This window comes from Falco biarmicus, chromosome 14 (assembly GCF_023638135.1).
Source record: "Falco biarmicus isolate bFalBia1 chromosome 14, bFalBia1.pri, whole genome shotgun sequence".
Classification (NCBI taxonomy): Eukaryota; Metazoa; Chordata; class Aves; order Falconiformes; family Falconidae; genus Falco; species Falco biarmicus.
The window spans coordinates 7,690,735-7,716,261 of NC_079301.1; the positions used below are offsets into that span (position 1 = coordinate 7,690,735).

Here is a 25,527-nt window from a genome sequence, read left to right on the forward strand (position 1 = left end):
GAGCAAAACATTGAGCAGGCAGGAGGGCAGGGGGTGGTAAGCAGCTTTGTTATATCAAGTTGTGTGTTCAGAATATCCTGACTGCTTGTTACAAATATCTAGTTTATTTTCCTATTTTTCTCAAAGAAAATGCTAGCTGTGCTACCAGGTATACTAGTTGTACAGAACAGACTGAGTAAGACCTCCTAGCCTGGGAACTGGGTGCAATCCCTTCTCACTGAATTCTTCTCTCCATTTCTTTGGTGGAGATGAAGGTGTTAGTTTTTCCCGTATTAAGCCAGTACCACAAAGCAGAGAGGAGTTACACTTTTCAGTTCAGTTGTTTTTCTCTCTTAAATAAAGCCTACTCTTTCTGTAAGTTCCTTCTATAACCTCAGGTTTATAGGCATGAATGTTCACTTTCAAAAAAAAAGTCCATATTCTCCAACACTGAATAAAACTCCAAATTGTATTGTTGTGGCCTCAGACAGTTTCCAAATATGTTTGCTTTATTTGACTGTAATACTGGGGTTTTTTTTCTTTTTAGAATACACCACCTATTTCTTTTGTATGTATTTTATTGTCCTTCAGTCTTATGAAGCCAGCAGATGGCCAAAAAAGAAGATGCTGTGGTTTTGCTGTGCCTTTTAAAAAAGCTTGAGGTGCGTAGTTGTATGTATTCATGTGCTTTGCGAAACAAAAAAACCCCCAACCAACCAAACCCGTTGCTCCTTTGGGATCTATGAAGACTTGTGTTTAACTGTTGACATGTTAAGATCGTTTGGCATTTGGTTGGCAGCCTGTTCTGAGAAACATGGATTTTATTGAACACACTGTTCGAGCGTACCGCTGCTTCTCTATTGTCATGTCTTCCTTCAGACACGGCCAAGGTCATTTTTATATGCCACTACCCGTAACTGCTGAAAGGACAGACATATGTAGGTGTTACCCACCCTAGTTGATGTTGTTTGCTGTACCCGGTGTGGCTTAGTTTTCTCTCAAGCTTGAACCTGCACAGCACAAGCCTGCTTAAAAATTGCTGGTGCTGTGAGGGCTTTCCTGGTCTTCCAATGTTTAATCAGATCCCAAAACCCTCAAAAAGGGTTTGTGGGGCAACATTCCAGCTGACCAAGGCTTTTCTTCCCATTTCTGCAAGGTGTTAAGGAGGATCTGGATGGTTCTTCCAGCTGAAAATGTGCTTGATTGTTTGCGACAGCGTTGTTAAAGCGAGGCGAGGGGCTGCAGCACGCGGAGAAGTCAGCTGGTGGGGCGGGCGCTGGGGGCACCGCGCCCCGCGGGGGCACTCGGAGGGAAGGTGATGCCGGTTGCTATTTAAATCGGCAGCAGATGTGTCGATATGCCTGTGACGTTCCTCAAGATGGCTCAAGGAGCCTGAAGTTTATAAATGATTCTTCTGACTCCTGCTAATTTTAGCCTTGGAGTGTTTACAAACAGAGCAGTATTTGTCTCTGCTCCTGATCCAGGAGGATTTCAGCCCCATCCCTGCTGGCATATTCCCTGGAGAAAAAACAAAAAGGGATACAAAATAGAGATAGCTATTAAAAGATGCTGAGGGAGCATTCAGATTGGAGGCACTGAATGCCAAATCTTGTGCCTATAAATAATATGTCTGCAGATATCAGTGTCACCAGAAAGTAGGAAGGATATACACCTAGGAATAATTTTGTAGGAGAGAAATGGGGAGCAGGAGGCTGAGTCTGAAAGCACTGCTTCTTAGTGGTGCTCCAAGGCAGTGTCTTGCAATGGCTCAGGAAAAGGCCAAAGCAGAATGGTACGACAAGAAATAATCAAGTTGCGGCTATGTCTGACAGCTGTCACCAGCACCAAGCCCAGGGTGCAGCCCTGCCTCAACCAGAATGCCAAGTGTTGGTACATAGCAGTTACGGCATGCAATGTTCCTGACCTGCACACACTGTTTAGCTACCGATTTGAGATGAGACAAGAGCAAAAAGTCAAATTCAATTATGTCAACACAGTTCATGCGGAGCTTTAGAAAGAGATTTTAAATACATACATACATACCAGTTTAAAATTCTTTCCCTTTCAGAGACATGACCTTCAAATGCAGTTCTTTGAACAGGGAACATCTCCTAAAGTGTTTGTGGTTTTCTACAAAGGATGAGCAGGCAGAATCCTCATGGGTTGGTGAGGCAAGGACCTTCACTCGATGACAGTTTGAAGGAGAAAGGCTATAGCTACACACTCTGCCTTGAAGAAATCCAAATCCCTCAACTTGCCTGAAGTCTGCTTTGTAAAAATGCCTCCAGGTCATGCAATACTTGACTCTCAGAGCTAAGGCTTTGCTTCTTCTCAAAAATCAAGCTAGCTACTAGACCACTGTTGCAGCCAGCTGCCTTGTGCTATGGGAATTTCATGGGTCATAGGGACTCAAGAAAATCTATAAAAACAAAAAGGGAAAGTCCGTCTTTTTTTCTTTGCTTGTGCTCACCCATGGCACTGTGCATGTTATTCAGACCAAAACTCGGCTGACACATGAGAAACACCAGCTGCCATCTGATTAAGACATGTGAGAGGTTTATGAGGTAGCTTACAAGTTCAGCTCAGCTGGAAATGAACAGGAAGGCTCAGAGCCGCATAGCGTGGCCATAGTGCCGTGACCAGAGGAAACAGCAGAGAAACGGTGCCTAAGTGCTCAGTGTAATATAGGGGAGCTTCATCTTCTGACCCTGAGCGAGCGCTGACCCCAGCCCAGGTCTTAGTGAAGGAAATGCTAGAAAAATTACATCAGATGCCACTTAAAATTGCTGCAAGTTCAAGAACTGAGGCATCTGGGATGAACTGTATGGAGCGTTACAGGGGAAAGCAATTTCATGCAGGAAAGGAACAGAAAGTAGCAGAGAGGGAATAGGTTCATGACAGAGGAAAGCAACTTGTTTTGTGGCTATACATTTCTAGTGCTGCTTGGTGCATAAAAGCATGTTCACGTTAACAGAGAATATCTTGCCTTATGCACTGTAGGCTTCTCGCAACACTCAGAAAATTCTTTCTAGATGAGTTTCTTGAACTAATAGAATATCTTTCAGTTTTTCCTTTAAGGGTCCACTCTGAAGTGGCTCGCACTTTAAGCATAACTGTTTTTTTAGATTTCTTTAAGCCCCAAAATAGGTCTGAAAAGCTAATCATTACATTCCTCTCTCTTTCTCTCAGGCTTGTAAAAATCAAACACTGATTAATTTTTACCACGCTTAAGGAAAAAGTCAGGCGTGAAAAAACGTTATCCTATGATATCATTGCATATGCAAGCCCACAATAATGTTTGAGCTCTACTTGATAAGTTTCCTTTCAAATGTTGCTGCATGGTTTTTTTCCTGCTGTTGCTCTATTAGCTTTCTGTGTCTGAAACTCTGGTGTAGCTCCAGGGAAGGCTCAGATCAGTCACATAATGCTCATCACACCCCTTGCCTGCCTATTATTGAGGTGCCCCAAGGTTTCTAATGTCAGGTCTCCCATTGCACTGGGAATTCACGTCCACCGGAGTTTACCTCTGGATTTCAGGTCCAGATTGGGTATCACATACATTTTGCCTCCCCAGCATCTTCTTTAAATACTGTTTTTTCTCAGCTCCACAAAAGCTGGAGTGAGATCAGCTGCCACTGCCAGTCTGCAGCTCGGCAGAGTTGAACATCAAAGCTCCCGTTCCAGCTCAACTTCAAAACCTTTCAAGTTTTAAGACTTGACCAAGTAACAGAAAGAGTGGTAAGGGGAAAGCTGTAATGTGCGGGATGGCTGGCTCTGTGAGGAAGGGCATTTTCCTCTTACTTTACACAGTAAATGTAGTGAGTGATAGCAATTTGTGCTTCTTGTTACCATGAAGGGGTGTGGGACCACCTTCACCCTCTGCCTTGCTATGAATAGCAGCAGAACCACTCCCGGGTCTTTCATCTTTATGCTCTCTGCAACAAATCTTTCACCAGCCTTCGAGGAGGGGCCTTGGGCAAAAATCTCTTTTGACATTAAAGCACTAGTTTTCAGTTAGGACACCAAATGTTTCCTCCTGCCCCTTTTGGGTTTTTTTCACTCCACCTGCAGAAGTTCAGTCTGCAGGTGACTTACAAAAGCTATGGAGTAACAGCTTTCTTTACATCGAGTATGTTCCCCACTGCCTCCCCTGGAGAGGAAACTAACTGCCTGACATTTTTCCAAGGTCCCAACTTCACCCTCTTTGTGCATGTGTATGCATTCCTGCGAACTTAAGGAAGGCTGGATGAGGTGAAGGTAAAGACTGCAGCTGCAGCTCCAACAGCTCGGCCGGCATCTTCGGTTTGTGGCTGCTCTTACTGGCTTCTGCCCTGCAGTCGTAATATGAAAGACTTCATACAAAACCTCTCACCTTTTAATTTACCTGCGAAAGCACAAATCGGAACTAAGGAATCAGTTCAGAGTCATGAAGCTTTGTTTGTTTGCCTGCCTCTCAAGGCTGAGGTACAGGTAGTGCTTCCACGACATGCTGCAAGCCACGCACTGCTTCAGCCTCTGCTGCAAGTGCTGGCTTTATGTAAAAGCGCTAGAAAGCATTTGAGGTCCCCTTATTGCATTCTCCCACTGTGACATTGCCACCTCATACACCTGCAGACCTGTGTCCTTCACGTTCCCAGTGTTACTCAGTTTTAGTGTGCTGGTGATGAATGGTTATCGGATGTATAGATGCTCTGGTGTCAGTGTGCTGCTGCTGGTGCAAAGGAGATGAGATTTTTTAAACAGCTGAAATTCACCAAACTTGAAGAGAGGGTAAACATCAAAAAAAGGCAGCTGCCAAACAATCTTTATTTATATATATATATATATTTATTATTTTTTGAAATTTGAAAGCTGGAATTACTAGATGTAATCTGGGTAGGATCTTGAGACCAAATTGATTTTGTAGGTCCACTTGGGCTTTCCAGGCTTAATAAAGATCTGTATAAACATTTCTGCTAAATGCAGATTTCAGGTGATAATTCATACATTGTCTTAAATACTATCAGTGATTCCCATAAATTTATCGCATTTGCTGTGTGGTGTTTGCGTAACCACTAGCATCCCCAAACACATTTTGCCAGAATTTCACTTACTCCAGAACTTCACGGTATATTTCAGGATGTTTTAGTTTCAGTAAATCCAGGACTTAAAACCAAGGACTGCTGTGAGCCTTTAAAAGATTTGTTAGCAGGGAGTGAAGCTCTCAGACTGCACATGAGATACAGTCTTTGTACATTAAATCACTACTTTGTAGGCTTCCCTAGAGCTGTAAGAATAATTTTTTGGGGTTTTTACTGTTTTGTTTTGTTGTTTTTTTTTACTTGGACACCAAAACTAATACCATACTCTGTTACAGAAATGCATACCTATGTAAACTGTGATCAAGCTAGCTTAGCAAATGTACTGGAATGCAGAGAGGAAAGACCTTCAAGGTTGGTCTGTTTTAGACTTTCAGTAGTCTGGAAGACTTTGATCTCCAGTGCTAAAGGCCTCACATCACTGTAGTGCTCAATCCAGCAGCCTTGATTGGGATTTGCTTTGCAGTTCGCAGAGCCTTATCAGCCAGAGGGATTATTGCGTAGCAAGGCGAGATGCTCCATTTCCCATCCATTTCCCAGGTGCTGAGCACATTCCCCTGCCTAGAGAAGCAATCCAAAGTGCCAGGCTTGCATCACAGGATGCTTGATGTCCATTAATTTTAATTGAAATGATTCATAGTAAATAGGTGAAAGATTCACAGTTTATTGCATTTATGTGGCAAGGGTTTGGTAGCGGGGGGAGCTATAGGGGCGGCTTCTGTGAGAAGCTGCCAGAAGCTTCGCCCATGTCCGATGGAGCCCGTGCCAGCCGGCTCCGAGACGGACCCACCGCTGGCCCAGGCTGAGCCCAGCAGTGACGGTGGCAGCGCCTCTGGGGTAACACGGTTAAGAAGGGGGAGAAATGACCTGTGGAAGAACAATAATGGAGAGAGGCGTGAGAAGTGGGAGCAGCAGCCCTGCAGCCCCCAGGCCGGGGCAGGAGGGGGTCGGGGGGCTCCAGGCGCCAGAGATCTCCCCCTGCCCTTATCCCGCCCCAGGAGCCCCTCGCTGTGTCTCTGCCCCCGGCCCGGCTGAGCAGGGCAGGGACAGGGCGGCCCGGGGGGCACCCAGCACCCAGCGGGGGGCACCCAGCACCCAGCCGGGCTCAGCCCACCACACTGTGTGAGTGTAATCATTATCCCTTACCACTGGTGTCTGCTTAGGGCTTCTCTGTTGATCAGACTGAATTATTTAGGGAAATTAAACTGCAATCTCCATACGATCCATTAGCTGGAACTCTATTTGCATATAGCAGTTGGGTTTGGGCAATCAAAAAGAGGAAGATTCTCTACAGCAAGTTGTCTGCTCAAAACGGATCCTCTGTGTAGCACTAAAGACTGCGTATGAATAGGAATGGTAAAAATAAGATGGGGAGCACATTAAACATCCTTTAGAACAGGGATGTACCTGCTAGAGAATAGGCTGTGCTTTGGACTTGTATTTAGTACGTACCTCACCTTTAAAGCTTTGTGGCTTTTGTTAAATCACACAACTGGTAGTAAAGAAACTTGCCCTAACATTCCAGTTAAAGCAGTGGTGGGCCAGGCAATAAGCCGATGCAAATAAGTGGTAAGTTCATTTGCACCAATTTTATAAGCGTCATTACAAAACAGTGGCAACAAAATTATAGACATGCCCACTGCATCATTTACTTATTTTATCATAATGCAATGGATACCTCTAGATGCCAGTATGAATATTAAAATATAATTTAAAATTAGGACTAAGTACTTATATTACTGAGGCTTTATCATGTTTGGAATCTTAAATTTAAGGCCTAATTCTGCTCCACCTGAATGCAGGAAAAGTTTAACTTCAGATTTAACTGGGAACATAACAGGAACCATCATGACAAAGCTGATTTAAACTTGCTGGACTGTTTTAAATTCATAATGTAAAATTCCCACTATATAAAAAAGTAGAATCTGGACCTTTTACAAACCACTGCCTGCAGAAAAGAGAAAATTTCAACTTGAGAATAAGCCAAAGAACCAAGGGAAAAGTACACTGAGGAGCAATGCCACTATGTATCTACGTGAGTACCAGCATTCCTCAGGGGATATATGTCTCTATAGATATTTTACGAGGGTAGGAAAAGCATGTTCTTGACTTGAGTATGTGTTTTATGGGCAAACCGTACAGCTATTGGACATTAAGCAGCAATAGTTATGTTGTATAAAGGCACTTATAGTTTACAATTTCAGATTGTAAATGATACGAGAGTTAGCCGAACCCGTGCCAAGTCAGAACCTTCCAGGAGATGTTCCCAGGGGAATAAATACCCTCTGCAGAGGCACAGCTCCGTGCAGCACGTCAGCTCTGCCACGTTTGGTTCCAGAGAGCAACCCCGAGCTGCAAATATTCGGCAAGCCCAAATATGACCTGCTGTGTGTGCCTCTGCTGCAAAAGCCTCATGTTTCACTTCACACTTGGAGCTTGTGAGACTTCACTGTGCTTGGGGCAATCGTGTTTGTCCCTCTGGGCAGGAGAGTTCAGGAACCATAAAAGGGTACAGATGATGCTTCAACTGTTTGTGCTGCCTTGCTGGCTTGTTGCCACTCAGTTTAGATGACTCCATCGCAGTCTTGGGAGGAGCACAAAAGGTGTGCAGTTGCAGCAATTCACTATATTTGACTTTAAATCCTGCTCCCCCCCACCAAAAAGAGTCTTGAATTTAAACCCTCCCTAGCCACTCAGGTGACTGGGAACACCCAAACAGCATTTGCACGCAACATCAGATTTCTTTGTATTAAGCATCACTAAAGCTACTTCTTCTGTATATCTGATTTATCTGGAAGTGCAGAAATGGTTTCTAATTCAGAAACTCAGAGAATGTTGTCAATGAGAGGTACAAGCTCTGTGTCATGGCCACACATAGGTAAATTTCTGCGTAAGCCTGGCTGCTATATGTAGCTTGTTGCATATCAGTTCTGTCTCCACAGCATCTGAGTGCTTCTCAGTTTCCAGTATTATAGCTGTAAAGCAATGAGGTGACACTTTTCCTTACTATAGTTGGAAAGCGATGTACAGGCATCCTAAGGCTCAGGTTCATATTTAAATATTTGTGAGTTAGTTAACAAAACCTTGTTGCAAAGCTAGACCTTACGTGATTTACCCCAAATCCAGAGATGCTCACATCAAAGCAAGGAACTGATGAGGCAATCTGACGACCTAAGTCAGTGCCCCAACCCCAAATACCCTCTGCACTAGAATACTTAAGCCATCAAGGTAGCTTTAAAAGTAAAGGCTATGCAAACTGTACCCAGACTGCAATAAGCCTTCATGCAAATCCCCTTATATTTTGCATGCATAACACCATATTTTATTACTGTTTTATCTGACACTTCTAAGCCTCTAGCTAGTAAGGGGAAAAACTAACTCATTTCAAAACAGCAGGGTAAGCTCTCTCTGCCCACCAGTAGGTACAGTTCCTCTGCACCATGCTGAGCTGCTGCCTCCTTCCAACGTTTAGTTTGAGTGTGTAGGCCTCATTTGGTCAACATAATAACTACTCCTGTAAAATTTAACAGATCTCCTGGCAAAGGTGAGAATAGCTCATGTAAGGCAAGTTCACTGTCAGTACTAAACACAGCATTTATCAGTGGCCTCGGTGCTGGGACCAGAGGTGTGAATTGTTTGTAATTCTCATCCAAGTCACTGCAAGTGCCTTTGAAAATAGGGTCTGAGTTGTATCGGCCAGCGGAAATCTTGCTGTGGCTCACTGGCTACTTCTGACAGCACTGGCTCAGCTGAACTGCAGAATCCCTCCTTCCCCACTTCCCTTCTTCTGACACACTGGTTTCAGTGGTCCAAGTTAAATTGGAGAGAAATGGCCAAGAGAAAGCCCAAGTTTTTGATCCTTCTGGCAGGTGTTAAAAAAAAAAAAAATCACAGGAAAGGCTCAAGTACAACAATCATATTGACAGCACCTTAGTCCACTGTCATCAGAGGGCTTACTGAATCATGTAGGCTGGGAAAGATCTTTAAGATCATTAAGTCAAACCATAAACCTAACAACTGCCAAGTCCACGGCTAAACCATGCCCCTAAGCGCCACTCCTATGTGTCTTCTAAATACCTTCAGGGATGGCGATTCAACCACTTCCCTGGGCAGCCTCAACCTCCATGAAGCCAAGCTGACCCTGCCAAGACACTTCCTTGGATCCAGAAACAGAGCCGAGGTTGTTCACTGTGCAGACAGATGCATGGAAGCCTGGAGGAGCTCTGTCTGAGGACGTGGGGTTCAATTTTGTGTTCTGTGCATTTCTTAGGGGAAAGCCATTCAGTAAGCACAAGCATACGGATCTTCCATGTGGCAGCTTTGACCCTGGCTCCTCATTCTTCGCTTAAACAGCCCTCATCCTCCTAGTCCCACCTGAGCTCCAGCCACCTGTGTGAGCTGGGAGGGGGGCTTTTACCCCACGCTGTGGGCCAGCGGTGGCTCGTTACCTCGTTTGCCCAGGCTCGGGGCAGGAGCAAGGCTGGGGCCCGCCGGCCGCGGTAAGCCGATCTGCCCCCAGCTGTCCCCGGCGCTGGGCTGGAGCGCAGGCAGGGTGAAGGGGGAAGGAATTCGGCTCCGCTAAAAATAGCGGCCGCGCAGCCCCGGCGGCTGCTGCTGCCTCTCCCGCAGACCCCCGGTGCGGCGGCTGCCCCGGGGCACGGCAAGCAGAGGAGTGCCCAGAGGCCACGGGGAGGGCAGTGCCCTGGTCACATTGTCTTCCTCCGGGGGGTGCCTGGCCCCCGGGCCTTGGAGATGTCCATCGTGCGTCCCCCCACCAAACAGGCCGCTCCGGGGGGCTGGGGCAGCCCGGCTGCCGCACCGAGGGCTCCCCCCGGCGCGTCGCGGCTCGCCCTTCCCAGCACTTTATTTCGGGCGCTGTCGGGCCCGGCTCCAAGGGGCGCTGGCTGCTTCGGGTTTCCATCCCCGCCCGCTCGGCGGGGGGCAAAGGATGGGCGCCCGCGGTGGTCTCGGTCGTGGGAAGTTTTGCCCCCACCGAGGCCGGGGCGAAGGAGGGGGTAGGGGGGGAGCGGTTTTGTAGCACAGGTGAGAGGAGCTTCGGCGGCTCTTGGGTTTGGGGGTGTCTCTCCCTCTTCCCCGAGGGCCGACGGAGGGGAGACAGGGAGAGTCCCGTCCCACAGCCCGGGGCAGAGCAGCAGGGCTGGAAGCGGGACGGCGCAAGCTTTGCGTGTCCCCCGTTTCCCACCAGCCCCTCCACTGTCCCCCGGCTCCTCGCACTCCCGCGACGGCAGCAACAGGCTGCCGGGCTCGGGCGACGCCGGAGGCCACAGCCTCCGCTTTGCGGGATGGGGGGTGGGAGCGGCTGCCCAAGGGGAGGGCAGGCCGGGCCTGTGCCGCCCCCAGCCCGTCGCGGGGCACCGTCCCAGGGCTGGAGGGCAGCGGGGATGCGCGTTGCCCCTCTCGGTGCCGTTTCATGGGGGCCCGGGCTGGGCGATGGGGAGGGGGAGGTGCGGGACTGGAGGGGGCAGCTCTAGCTCCAGCCCTCCTTGCTGCTGGCGAGCGTAAACCTGCCGCCTCTTCTGCAGTGCCGGGGACTCGCGTCCTCCTCCTCCCATCCACGGCTGCAGCTCTGCTGCTCCATCCCATTATTAGGGGAGGATACGAATAAAAAAACCCAACCCAAACCCACCCAACACCGAACCAAAACCCAACACACCCAAGCAAACAACCAAAGCCCCCCATCCCCCGCCCAACTCACAGTACCCCCTCCCCCCCCGCCCCGGTCGGTGGGACTTCCAGGACCGGCTGCGCTTCCCTGGCCCTGGGGAGGGGAGGCAGAGCCGGGGAGGCGGGGGGAAGGAGGGGGCCAGGGCCAGGCAGACACAGGGAAAATCGCTTTTGTCTCCGGCACGGCGAGCGGCGCAGGGGCTCGGTGCTGCGGCTGCCGGAGCCCCCCGCTCACCGCCCCGCTCCGCTCCCGCAGGCACCGCGGCGGCGCCGCCGGGCTCCGAGGCAGCGCGCCGGGGAGCGGGCAGCTCGCCGCTCCTCGATTTTTTTTTCCCCTCCCCTTCTGTTGGTGTTATTTCTGCCTTTTCGGCGTAGAGGATCCCCCACACGCACGCACGCTGCCCCCCGCCCGAGGTTTCTCTGGGTCCAGCCGGAATCCGCGACGCTCCCGGGGATTTTCCCACCCAAGCTGGGGTCTATGAGCGGGAAGGTGATCAAGCCCAAAGAAGAGAAAGATGCTTCCAAGGGTAAGGCAGGCGCAGCCGCTCCGATGAACAGCATGTTCACCGGCCCGACCGCGGACAGCCCGACCTTACCGCGCTGGGGCGGGGGGGGGGGGGAGGGTACCGCTCCGGTGCGAGTCCGTAGCTCGGGGGACCCCGGGCACGGGTGGGGAACCGGTGCCCGGCGTGCGGGGCGCTGCACCGGCACCCCGGCACGGCGCGGGGGGGCCCGGCTCAATGCGGCACCGGCGAAAGTAAGTGCCCCCCCTCCCTGCGCCAGGGGGAGCCGGGCCCCCTGCCGCCGACCGGGCGGGTGCTCGGCGCTGCCGGCGGCCCCGGCCCGGCCCTGGCCCCGGCCGAAGCGTGCCGGGCCGGCGGAGCCATCGCCATGGAGACGCGGAGCCGGGGCCCCGCCGGTGCCGAGAGGCTGGGGGGTGCATGCGGACCCCCCAGCTGGGGCCGGGCACGGGAGGCTGCCCCATCCCGACCGGCCCGCGGGACCGGCGGGGCAGCTGGGGGCACGGAGGGGGCGGGGTACCCGCTCCGGGGGTGATGCCTGGGGGGGTGCAGTGCACGCGGGGGGTGCATGCCCGGGGGCGGGGTGCCCGCTGCGGGCTGCCACGCACAGGTGGCTCTGCCCTCCGCCCTGCGGGCCCGCAGCCCCCGCGCAGCTCGCTCTGCGGTGGCACCCGCGCTCGGGGGCTCGGAGCGCATCCGAGCGGTAGCTGGTGCGTGCGCCGGTATCTCTCCAGTAAGTGGTGGCTCTGTGGATTGGTAGGTAAAGCTGTGTATGTCACCCGGCGTACAGCCGTGCGGCAGGCTGGGGCTGCCGGGGCGCCCCGGTGAAGGGTCTGCGCTTGGCCTCCCCGAGAGAGGGGAAAAACCTGCTCCGCGTTTACTAGTTTTATCAAACGTCATGGGCACTTCCCTGTCACTTTTTTTTAGCAGCCTGAGAGGCCAAATCAAAACAAATCATCCTTTCTACTATTTAAAAAAAAACTTTTGGGTTTTTTGATTTTGAAAGTTTGTGTTTAACACCAGATTTTTGAGACTTTGTGTTCTTTTTTCCTCCAACTCTTTCCAGTTGTAACTGTGTTAGTGTTTTCCTCAGGTTATGTTTTTTTTTTCACAACATAATCAAATTCACTATTCGGATGCATTGCAAAACCTTACATTTTGTAAAGAAATATTTTTTGTCTTTACATTATTTTCTTTGATGGTGAGGGTTTTTGGGTTTTTTTGTTTTGTTTTATGGTGGCCTTATTCACTAAAATGCTCTTTAAATAATTTATTAAGCAATGCAGAACAAAAGACTCCTGCCTTTCTGAGGAATATTTTGCATGATTTAGAACTGTGTTTATAATCTTACACAAAAGGAATTTTCCATACTTGTGTTATATTTGTTTGAAAGCTTGCTTTTTAAATCAAAGATATATTCCCTTTTGTGCTATGATTACAAGTTTTAACGACATTAACTTCATGCTTGCGATTGCCTGTGTATAGGTTTTGGGACATATCTGTATTTGAAAACGCGGAGACAAAGGCCTTTGTATCTGCTGTTAATGAGTCAATAATGACTGAGATGCACAAGGCTTTGATTCCAGGGGTGACAGTGTAGCAGAAGGTATATATTCTGAGAATCCCAAGAAAAACAGTTGATGCTGATACTCTGCTTCTAGGAGATGCTGGTACGCTCTTGGAGCTCGTATAAAACTTTCTCTGTTATCACAAAGTAAAGAGGCAGTTTTAGATACAGCAGGAGGAGCTGGTACATGTATGAGGTGGTTCTAGTACTGCTGTATAAAAGTGAGTGATGGTTACTGCTTGTGAAATAGGCTTTTAAAAGGGGTCCAGGGATAGTGGTAAGGAGGTAGTATTTACCAGTTAATGTGTAGGCTGTGTGGCCTTCTTTACAACCTACAACCTCGTGTGTTGTAGACTGAAATAGGACATTTTTTTTTTTTTCCTCTGAACCACCTGAATTTTCTTTTGGCGATTGCAAGTGTTATTGCCTTTAGAGAGAATGTTTAATTTGCATCTAGCCATAGTAAAAACAGGCTGGTGGTTTTTTGTTTGTTTATACAAAGAAGCAATAATTTGTCTGGAAAATGGGATCCATTTCCTGCACGTTTCTGCAGCCATACTGTGGCACTGGGTATACTCCAGTCCAAACAGAAGCCTGTATGTTTTTGAGTTAGTTACCTGCTCCTTCAAAGAACAATGCAATCCGGTTTCATATGAGAGTATGTTATTGTGGTGATATGTTCATGTACCCCACGTCCTGTAAGATATAGGATGTAATTGTAATACCTGCTGTAAATGCAGGTGTCCCAGGGCTATATTTGCATAATAAATGTGGAGTACTTTGTTAGTGAGAACAGTGTCAGCCTTTCTTACTCCTGAAGCTTTCTTATACATGACAGGGTTGTGCTTGAGATGAGACTTTGCTGTATTTCTCCAAAGAACTCGGGGAGGGCCATATTCAGCCCTAATGTAAGGAGCTGCTTTGTGTAAGTTGTTGAATGGCACTTTCTGCAACCAGTATTTGGGGTGGGTCTTTGTAGAGAAACCTGACTTACACAGAACCTTGAAAGGCCATGGATTTCAGTAGGAATCGGCACAGTCCAGTGCAAGTAGCTGTCTTGCAATGGGTATTTTAAGTTAAATTGCCCTCTCCTTAAAGGCTGTGGTGGTATCAGCGGAGTTGCGCAGGTGTAACAGAAGTCCCAAAATCTATTTTTAAAGAAATAGGTTTCCTTCACATCTTTTCTTAAAGAGGAAAGTAACTACTTGCTTCCGAGTTTGTTGGCCCCACTTGTAAGCTTTGCCTAGAAAACCCGGTGATGATGATTTTCCTCACTGTTTTGCTGCTTTTAAACCTGGCTGCAGATGTTTGAGAATTAACTATCCCAATCTAAATAAAGCTTATGGATTAACCTGATGAAGTCAGGGATGTGCACCTTTACTTTCTGCAAAACGCTGCATTAACTGTGAATGTATAAGATATTAGTGTTGATTATTATTTTTTTTTAAACTGTGTGAGTGTTGAGAGAGCTGCAGGATAGCCTAGGTAGCCTCCAAGCTGCTTTACAAATGTAGATCAGCTGGGCTGCTGCTACAGTGGGGTTTATTTGTGGTAGTGAGCAGCTTGTTTCAGAAAGCAAGCTTGTCCCAGCTGTGTTGGTGGTTTCAAGCATGGGGCAGGTTCCTGTGTCTCTTCTCATTTTGTGCTCTCTCGGGGATTTGCAGGAGTACGAGGACCTGGGTAACAACAGCTCAGCATCCTGCAGAGGTAGCTTGATGGTTGGTAACCGCTCTTCCTCAATGGAAGTTAGCTATGTGCTCAAGAAAACCCCCCAGGTACATTCCCACTGGCTGCAGTGCAGTTCCCACCAGCTGGGTTCTTCTCCTGCCACGTAGCTGGTGTGCAGAGCGCCGTGTGTGTGGCAAGGCAGGTGACTTTGCCCAGTTCTCCCTCAAAAAACGTTTACTTTGCACTTTGAGAACAGTATATCCAGTGTCCCCAGCAAGCCTTGGGGCTGTATCAACACAACCCATTTTGAATGAAATATTTGTTAACCTTTTATCTGGGGGAGAGGCATGGGGCAGTAGGAGAATACAGGGCGTTAGAAAGTGAGCCGAGACCTGCTGAAATCCTTGTACTTTGGATCTGGGCCTTAAAGAGCTCGTGCTGTGTGGTATTACAGCCAGACTCTTTCCAGAGGCTGCTTTGCAATTTGTGTGGCTCTTCCAAGCAAAGTCAAAGGATGGAGTAGAGAATCTGAACCTAAATCTGATAAGTTCATCTTCATTTGGTTTTCCTTTTACTAATTAGTTTATGTGCTGTTGCCTTCCCCATCGAGGCAGGCGCAGGGGGATCTTTTCCTGTCGCCGTGCTCTTACTGAAAGAAACTTGGGTAGCTTTGCCCAGAAGTCTGATAACCTCAGCTGTAAGCAGTGAGAAAATGCAGAGAACATTTTTTTTCTCCAGAAAGCAAAATAGGAGGAGTATTTTCGAAGCTGATACACTCTTCTCAGATTAGAAGCTATTGAAATAGTGACAGTAAGGGTGAAGACTTTGGAAGTATAGGTACTATTCTAATTCAGTGACAGCAGAAAACAAAGCACTTAGAGAAAGCACTTGGCAGGAAAAATAGAAGTCAGAATTTTGAGGTATCTATTACTGCTTTTCCTGGCTTTATGGGAATATAGTATAATGCGGCTTATGATTGAAAGGTCTGTAGAAAAGCTGACAGAAATAAAGAAGCTGATCTCAACAGTTATATTTCTATAGTACTGAATCATGAGAAAGTAACTTACTTCAGGGACTGAAGAAGAGCGGTGCAGAGGCAACATGTAAGCTGACCATGTCTTGGTCTGAGTCCACTGAATCAAAATTAGCAGCAAGTGCAGACCCATGTGAGAAGGGGGAAGGGAGTGTGGTGCTGGCACCCTTATCTGCTGCTTGGCCAACTCACGTGGGAGACAGGGCATTTCTTTTGTCTTTCTATCAGAAGTTTGGGTGCCAATTCTTTTGCATCCCAAACGAAAAGCCCCACCAAACTCCACCAGCAGCTGCAGTTTGACATGAACTTGAGCCTCTGTTCAGGCAGGTGTTTGCCAGCAGTAGATTGGCTCTTGTTCGGTCAATTGGTGCTATTGACTTATGCATCAGAACTTGTGTTTTTCATAAACATTTAATGACACTAAAGAATGAGTAGTTAAACTCAATGCTTTTATTTTGTTTGCTTCACACTAGAAATCTCTGTGCCTCCTGTCTGAAATTTGAGATTGCAGATCCACTTTGAATAGATGCCTGCGTCGCCCACTGGAAAGCGACAGCCAAAATCTGAGGCATGACCCACCCCATCCTGGATTTTAATGCTGCAGGTTACAATACATACCCAGCTCTTGGCTGAGGTCCTGATCCATTCAAAATTCCTATTGACACCAGTGGGAGTTCTCTGTGTCTGCCTGTGGCATTGCCTCTGATATAGTGGGTGGTTGTTAATGTGCCCATGCTTGGAATATTTACAGTAACTACCTCCTGTTATGACTCATTATCTGTGATTGGTTTTGGTTCCACAAACTACAGTAACTCTTTATAAAAGAAACGTCCTTCACTCTCAGTCCCAAGGCAGTGGTCCCTGACATCTGTTGGTGAAACACCAGCAATTAAAAAAATGGAAGTGACCTTTGAGATCAAAACGCCAGCACATTCATGCTGATGCTCTGTAATGGTTTTCAGTGTTAGCTGAGGAAATCCACAGTAAAGCAGTATTTTCAGGGACAAGCTCCAAACTCTGCGGTTTGTGATACTGTTGGTTCTCGTATGGCTGCTGTCTGTGGCAAAGGACTTGTGTTGTACAGAAGGTAGTAAAAGATAGCCATCTTTTTTGCTTCTGGAGGAAAAAATAATAGTTGCTTCTTGGCAGATGCCAAATCTCATCTTCAAAGGAAGAACTCCCAGGCAGATGAAGCTTGAGGGATGAGTAGCCGCACAGAGCATTGCAGGGGGCTGCAAAGGGGTGAGTACCAGCATCCACAGCAGATGCATAAGAATTGGTATGGCTCAGGCTTCTGGCATCTCTGATCTGCGGCCACCCACAATATGCTGGAGACTTGTCATTAAATGTATTTGTGCCATTTACCGTGATTTCCTGCAAGGCATTGGTCTTACCCCTGCACTTTGGGGAATTTCATGCTGCAGTGTAGTCTTGGGTCAAATGAATGTTAATTTTCTTCCTCTGTTCCCCATTGTGTGTTATTGCTATAGTGTGCTTAGGAAAAGAGTCAGCTCCAGGGTTATTTGAACCACTTTCTCAGGAGCAAAGATGTGGGAAATCCTGTTCCTCGGTTTCTCCCTGCAAAGAGTGTATTCATGCTTTTATAAAATCATCTGTGAATCTAGATGTGTGGTCGATTCTGTGTACAAACAAACCATTTGTATATCTGGGAGGACAAGCTTTGCATCCTAGATGACCTACAGCTAACTCTTTTCAGTCCAGGATCTTTGTGTTTGTCAGTTAATGTGTATCAGAGAGGAACTGCTTTGTTGATTACTGGGTGCTTTTATAGATTTGGTGGTTTCAGATCTGTTTTGTAGGACTGAAGCTTTTGTAGCCACTTGGATCCCTCATAGTGAAGCCTGGCCCTTGGGTCTGTGTTCCCCAAACATTGCTTTTCTTTCCTTGACTATGTTTCTTGGCCCAACAAAATTCCCCACTTTTCCCAAAACATGTCTTGGCCAAGCTTACATGAAAAGACATATGTTAAAAACCAAAATGAAACAGCTAAAGGAGTATGTTATTTACAATAATCCTTTTATGTTTTTGTGTGGTAACTTGAGTAAAAGGTTTCTTTGAATTGTCTGGTTTCTTGCTTAATATTTGTATTGTTTTGCTGAGAGAAACAAAGGCAAAAATAATTTGAATTGCACCCTCAGGCAGGTAACCATTCAGTTCTTTTCATGAAGAGAGTGTACAGTGAGACTGTTCTGCACTTAATTAGTTTTGTGAGAGTGATGTATAAGGCAAGGTCAGTGCTAAAGGAAGAAAGGGCTGGCATGGATTGAACGCTGCTTACGTTGTTTGAATAATTAGAGCATCACACTGAGGTAGGAGGGAGCAGAGGGACTGAAATGAAGTGGGAAGAAGAGGTATTCCTGAAATAGCAACTGAATTGCCATTGGGCTGGTTTGTATCACACACACACCGTTCAAGATTGACTAAATCTGAACTAGTGGTGCTTCATTACCTTTGATGCTGTGGGGGTGATTGTAGCTGAAATGAAGGTGTAGTTGTAGAGATTACTCTCTTCTGTGGCCCAAGTAATCTCTAGATGCTTTTCAGCTGAGGCCTGACATAATTGATAGAAGGCTCTGTTGGTTGCTTTAAGAATAAATTGTTTAACAAAGTGCTTGGTATTTTTGATACATGTGCTTTTAGATACCACCCAATTCAGGATGAATTCCTTTTTGTCTTGGTGGGATCAGATCAAATCTACGCATCGTGTAATCCCCATCTGACCTGGGTGGTCCACAGGCATTTGCTGGCTTTTGTAAAGTGACGGCTTCATCTCTGTTCATCAGTTTTAGACACCAGCATAGGCAATCCAGTAGCATTGCTGTACTGCTCTGGTGGGCTTCTGTCTCCATGTTCGTGTAAGGTTTAACAACAGAGACTGGCAACACAGACGTGGGATTTCATAAACAGTAGTGTTTGTGAGTATTTTTCTTATCTTCTTCCTCCTCCATCCCCTTAAAACATAGTGTGCCAAGAGGGAATGTACTCGTGGTGTGTTGACCTTGGCCAGCTGCCAGGCGCCCACCCAGCCCCTCTTGCTCACCCTCCTCAACAGGAAGGGGGAGAAAATGAGATGGAAAAGCTCATGGGTCGAGATGACAAAAACAGGGGAATCCCTTACTAATGACCGTCACGGGCAAAACAACCTTGCCTAGGGAAAAAATAATTTATTGCCGATTAAAGTAGAGTCGGATGGTGAGAAATAAAGACAAAAAGTCAAATGCCTTCCCCACTCCCCTTCCTTTTCCCCAGCTTCATTCCTCCACCCCCAGCTCCTGTATCTGCTCCCCTGCCCCAGCAGCGCAGCAGGGCTGGGGCTCAGGGTCACTCCGTGGGCGCTCGCCCCTGCTGCTCCTTCCTCCTCACGCCGCTCCCTGCCCCGCTTGCGTCCTTCCCGCGAGCTGCAGTCCTCCGGGGTAAACCTGCTCCAGCATGGGCTCACCATGGGCTGCGGCTCCGTCAGGGAATACTCAGCTGCTCTGGCCTGGGGTCTCCGCCTGCTCCCCGGTGGTCTCCCCTGCCCCGCGGCCTGGCGCGCCCCCTCCCCTCCGCCTTCACCGGCCCCGGCGCTCCAAGGGCTATCCCTCATGCGTCTTCTCCTCATTCCCCCTGTCTCCGAGGTGCTTTCCCAGCGCTCCCAGGGTTGTTCCTCACACGTCTCCCCCTCACTCCTCCCGTCTCCAAGGCACTTCCCTAGAGGCGCCAGCACATGGCTGCGGCCGGGCTGTGGGGAACCGGCCCCGGCCTCCCCGCACAGAGGCCCCGGCCGATGGCACCTGGGCACGACACGGTTGGACTTGCAGGACAACGTGGTGGCTGAAGAGGGCTTTGTGGCTTAGCCTCAACTTCTGATGACGAAGGTAGCTGGCTAATTGCAGTTCTCATTAGAATGGGACAAGTGAAAGGAATTACACAGAAAATTCACTCTTTCTCCTGGCAGAAGGTGGTCTTTCCCGTTGTGTCAGTGATTTCAGCCGGGACTTCAGCTCCTCATGCAGGAGGAGGAGGTGATGGCCCCGAGCTCTCCGCTGCCAGGAGGCTCATGCAGGTTTTATTGACACACTTGGTTTAATTATAGAAGTTTAGGAGTTCTGAACAGTTTTCCCCTGCCCCCCATAGCCTGTGTTTGCAAATCCAGTGGTAATTAGCACTAATCTGGTTTTGATTTTTCTGTTTGTTTTGTGTATTGAATCCTTGGAGTTTTTCCTTGTCTGTTATAGGTGAGTTTTTCCTCAATTTTAGAAGTATTTCTGATTTTTTCTAGATGAAGGGGAAAAGTACATAAAATAGGAAAGATGCAATGGAAAGAAAGTATGAAAGAACCAGAGAGGAAGGCTTGACAGGAGAGGGATGGGGAGAAGGGAGTGTTGCCGAATAAGCTCCAAGTCAACTGCACCATGTCATTTGCTCACGCCTGGCCTCAAACTCTGTCTTACCTGCCCATCAGACACACAGGGGGAGAGAGAAGTTTCTTCTGATTTTTTTTCAGCCGTTTCTTCAGGAGTTACCAAAATCACAGAAGGCAGTAGGCACCTTTTTTACTTCCCCGCCCCTCCCCCTTGCATCTCTCAGTAGTTCCCTGGTACTGGCCACAATGTTTGTTCCAGTAGCTCAGACTGGATTGACTTCCACACATTGTCAACGTTCTGTCAAATTGCTTACGTAGAAACTTTTTTTTCTTTGGATTTTACATCTGCTATGAATTTCTATACAGCTATCTTTATGTTCAATAGACATACAAATATCTTATGTTGCTCTTGTATCTCAATCTGCCCAAGCTGTGCTACAGTGCTGTCTTGAAAATGTTAATTTTTTTAATTGTAATTATACACAGTACTCTGAACTGCTGTCACTTATGCTTTGTTCCTCTGAGTGCTGCAAGAGAATAAGAAACTATGATGGAGCCAATTGCCACTGCAAGCCATTGTCACTTCTCATGGGGTGCAGAGCTGGAATACCTGAACCGTGAAAGTCTCTTTTCTAGTGAAATAAAGATGTGGTGGTATTTTGGGGAGTTGTAGTATTGGTGGGAATCGCAGGCGTATGCATTGCCTGGGGGAGTCATGATTTGTAATTGTTTTGAGACCATCGTGTAGTGCAGGTGCTCCCTCCTACCCACCACTGCAGATGTTGAAGTAATAATTCTTCTGACTGCAAATAGGAGGAAGGTCTCTGCAACCATACTGATGTATGATCAGTGCAGGTTTGTCATGTGCTCTGCTTTACGTTTGCTTCTCATCTTGCATACCAGTGACTGAATGTTCAGAGACTGCCAAAAATAGCTGGTTTCAAGTGATTGGGCAAGGAGACCTAGAACAACTTTCATTTGCTGCTCTTCTTTTCTCTTCTTCCCTGTCTGCCCTGTATTTGCTTTCTGAAGAAAGGATGTTATTTTTTTTTTAATCTATTTTGGTGGAAGTCAATAAAAGGTGGTGAAAGTGAAGTGAGTCAAAAGGGATCAAATGGCAAGTCTCTTCTCTGGTCACCTGATGGGAAGGCTACAGCAGCAGAAAGACAGTGAGGCCAGTTCCAGGAGCTCAGAAAAGATTTCTGGGATGAAGCGTGACCTGTTTCTGTTCCACCCCAGTGTCAGGATGCTTCCTGGCTAGGGAAGCAACAAAGCAATGAGTCTAATGCTGGAGTTTGTTATCTGGTCTGTTGAGCTTACAGGCTTGTGTTGTGTGGCCTCTGGAAAGCTGCGTCTTTGGCTGGAAAAGGGGTTTTGGGGTTGGTTTTTTAGCTGGTTGTTGTTTTGTTTGGTTGTTGGGGTTTTTTCCTTTTCAAAATACCAGTGCAGAAACCAGTTTTTAAGTGTTGTTTCTATTGTGGCTTTGGGAAAATTTTCTATCACGTGGTTTCTAGGATGTTGGGAGTAACAAATTGGTACAAATAATAGCCTTTTCATATAGGGTATCCAAGTAGTAGATGAAGGAAATGAGTGAAAGCTTTGTGGCTATTCATGTAGTAACTCATATATGAGCAGAGAACAGCACAGAAGACAGAAGGAAGGTAAAATTGTACTTTTTCCTAGTAGTGCATTTAAGAACAGTGGATGTTCTTGTTTAGGACACTGAAGCAGCAGCACTGAATACAGAGGAGAGCAGGATTATGCAGAGCTGTGAAAATTGTCAATTCTTTTTCATGGCAGCTTTCAGGGTTTAAACACTTGTATTTGTTCCCTCATTGAGACATAAGCAAAACTTCTTTGAAGCTACTCAGGAAAAAAGCATACCAGAATTATTTTAAGGAAAAAGACCTGTCAGGTTTTCCATCTATGTCCTTGTTCCACCCTTGATCTGAGAAGCCCTCCAGTCAGAACTGGGATGTTTTTGCAAGACTTTTGAGTATGATCAGAAAAATTGGTTAGGCACTTCTGAACAATGTTAGGAATACATTTTGGAATAAAAGGGTTTGTGGGAAAAAAAGGCACAATTTCAACTCAGTGGAGTGGAGGATGGTGAGAAGCTTTGTAGTGAGGCAGGGAGGTTTTGTATATGTGCCTTTTGGACTGGATGTGTCTTGTTTTTATTTCACTGCGCACTGTATGGTGAAGAATGAACTTTCAATTGCTTTGCGATTTGTGGAAGGAATAAGAGATGCCAGAATGGGAGTGCAAGGGGGGGAAAGTGTGATGGAGTGCCAGGAGAAAGCAAATCCTGTGAAACTTTGAACGATAGAAAATTAGCTTTGAAAAGGCTCTGGAGAGCATGAGGAAGCTGAAAAATGTAATGGAAGAGGCGATATTATGGGTGTAATTTATCACTGTTTCTGGGAGCCTGACCACGTATTTTCTTACTGCAGAGTGTGGATTTATGAAGACCAGAAGAGAAGCACTGAGGGTAGCCGAGGCGGGAAGTGATTGGTGGGAAGACTTTCAGTGGAGCCAGGGTCAAGGGAGAGATGAAGTTAGTGATGACACAGAGATGGAGGTAGAGAGGTACAAGAAGGAAAGGGAGCTTCTGAATTTGCTGCAACTCCAGGGCTTCTCATAAGAGGACCAAAGATACAGGTTTATCAATGACTGTTGGCAGGAGCTGGCAAAACTATTAGCATTTGAGCCACTGAAGGTGTTGCAAATACTGAGTATACAAAGAGAAATACCTTTGCATACCAGTTTAACTTGCTGAATTGATTGCCTAAGTAGGTTTTGGGAGTTTTGCAGATTGTCAGAAAAGCAGTCAAATTTTGAAGTGGCAGGAAAGGCTGACTTCTAATAAAGAGAGACAGTACTTGGCTTACAAATTAAAAAAAAAAAAGTTAAGTAGCTGTGTTGGAAATGAGAGACTCAGTTCTGTCGAGTGTAATGGTCTGATTAGTCAGAACTCAAGGATTTAAAAAAACTTCTGTCACCAAGTGTGATTTTTCACCTCTTCAGTGCCCTAAACTGAGGGTATTTTGTGTTGCTCGTTAAAATCTGTGTCCTATGTGTACTGGTTCAAACACCCAAGAATGAAACTATACATTTAAATGAAGCCTTCAGATATCTCCCTTCTACGCTTGAGTTTCCCAGAGTTTGCCTGTCCGCTTACCATTAACCCCCCCCTCCCCCCCAGTCTATCCTGGACTTGCACCATATTGAGACAAGTACTACCCTAATAACCAGTCCTCTGAAAGCCCACACATTGCACCAGTGTCAGTGAGCCCCAAAAATGAGGTCTGGAATTATTATTTGATTTTTTTTTTTTTTTTTTCTACACGTGGGAAACTCTGTCACAGAAACATAAATACTTTTACTGACGTGTTGAAAGTAATGTGGTGGTACATGCACATTTCCATTGAATTCAAAGTGTGTGCTTCTACTGGACTTACCTGAATAATTATCAGATATATATTTGGGATTTGGAGGCCAAATCTTGCTTTCACTGATAAAGTAGCTTGAAAGGAAATTTAGGTACTTGTCTTTTCTAATGGTGTCAACGGGGTTAACTTCTGTAGTAGTTTTGAAAGGGAAGAATCCCCAACTGCCATGTCTTTGAGACTCTTAGCAGTAATACTGGGCTGTGGTGAAAGCACACAGGTTTGACAACCTAAAACACTGCAAAAAACCTTGACAATGTGTCCTGCAGGGTGCCAAGCACCTCTACTTTTCATTTACCCAAAAAGTCTTAGCACTCTGGTTTGGGCCCCGTATCACTGAATGTCACATATTCTTGTCGTGTTATGTTCCTATTGTCACAAATTCTTACATTAAATGTATTTCAGAAGGACCAATTGACTGTGTATGAGGAAGACGGAGTGAGTGGCAAAAGGCTTATAAAAGAAATCAACAAAACGTGGCACGCTTCCATGCCTCCCATTCAAACTTGTGTGAATGAGCTGTTTGTCAAAGTAGTACCTCTGTCACTAAGAGGTGAAGATAATGCGTTTCTCTTCTTTCATAAAGTTAAAATTGTTGCTGTTAATTCATCAGCAAATTATTACACTCAATGTGAAACACCCTATTCTTTTATATGTCTTGAGGCACTTTAGCCTCCTCAGTAGGATCTCCAGTTACTGTTTTTATTACTGCTTTAAACATTTTAAACTATTACTGTGCATGGAATGTGTTTGAATAATTCTCCAGGTAAGAGACTTTGATAGCTTATCTGTGTTTATTTGGGTGACACCTTACAAAGAACAGAGCTTGCACCAGTACTGTCTTGTCAGGTTAGGTTGAAACGTGGTTTGTGCTGCTCAGTATCAGTCTTGCTGAGAAATATCCTCAGTGGGAGTGTGATATACTTTGCATGTTGTGGTGCTGACCACTGTTGTGATGAAGATTTTAAATGTTTGGACTCTTTTTCCATTTTTTTTTCTTTTTTAGAAATAGTATTTTTGTGTTGAATCAATGTTGTGTTTTAATATAAGCCTGGAGATATGTAGATTAAACTGTATTGAGGCTTGATTCTGCAATATGGGATTTGTATGTGTAGGACAAATTGCCATGATAGTTCCAGCAATTTTAATAGAGACTGAAATATATAAAACAAATGGATTTGGCTCCTGAAATGTGATCTTGCGAATCAGCAGAAACACCTTTTGGTGAATAAAAGGTAGCAGGATCCTATGTTTAGTTTACCTCTTCAAAGATCACCTGGATGATGCTGCAACTGAAAGTGTGGCATGAAATTTTACAATGTACTTACTGTGCTGGATGGTCTTGGAGGCAGCTGCTGCTTCTCCAGTTTCACTGTAATATGGTAGTTTGTGCTTCACAGTTTGGCTTTGGGAATTATGGTGTCAAAAGTGTGTAATTCAGTCTCCTCCATTCACTTCATCTTTATTTCTTCCTTATTTATGTTTTACCTTTATCCACAAATGTAAGGATTATTGAGTCAAAGGCCTTGAAGGATGGTTAATACCTTGATGCATATGGTGGGAATCAAGACTGTGGTGTGATATCGCAGTTTTTGACTAATGCCACCACAAAGTATGGAAATGTTGGTTGTATGTACCTTTTCTAATCAGTATTCAGGTTTGTAATATGCTATAGGATGTCTTCGTGTTTTGCTGTGTAGAAAGAACAGCTCATGCTTTATAAATTCAAGCTAATACTACTTTGATTAGTGTATGTTTATTGCCAGATAAACAAGATCTTGATGTGGAACGTGACTGTACTTGTAGGCATAATACCCTGCCTGCACTGATACGAAAAATCAGTGGGGCTGCCTGATGATTAGGCCAGCTAACAGGGTGTCTCAGAGCAGCAGGTGCTCTGAAGCTTACAATCGAGCTGTGGGGTGAAACCAGATCTAAGTCTCATAGTGATGAAGCAGGCTGCCCTAGTCTGCCCAGCTTTATTTTCCAAGATGTAATTTCTTTGCTCACTGACTTGAGTGAATCAATTGAAAGTCTGCGTGTGTGTAACAAGGCTTTGACGTAAAGTAATTGATTGGGACATGCAGGCGTATGAGAAAGGCGTGGGGCAGGTTTTAAAGTAGAAGACTAAAACTTCTTGAGCTTCCTTTTGATGTGACATGGTGGTTGCTAAGTTCCCAT

The 25,527-nt window shown here is 46.4% G+C and overlaps 1 protein-coding gene across 2 annotated transcripts in view; it reads left to right on the forward strand.

The window, feature by feature from the left end:
- The first annotated feature begins 10,873 nt into the window (after nucleotides 1-10,873).
- FGF13 (fibroblast growth factor 13) overlaps nucleotides 10,874-25,527 on the forward strand; it is a 259,815-nt gene continuing 245,161 nt past the window's right edge. The window contains exon 1 of one of the 2 annotated variants that reach the window (XM_056360076.1): nucleotides 10,874-11,269. In XM_056360076.1, the coding sequence (XP_056216051.1) occupies nucleotides 11,221-11,269 (49 nt within the window). In that variant the 5' untranslated portion in view covers nucleotides 10,874-11,220. The remainder of the gene's footprint in view (nucleotides 11,270-25,527) is intronic. The other variant, XM_056360078.1, reaches the window with a different exon arrangement.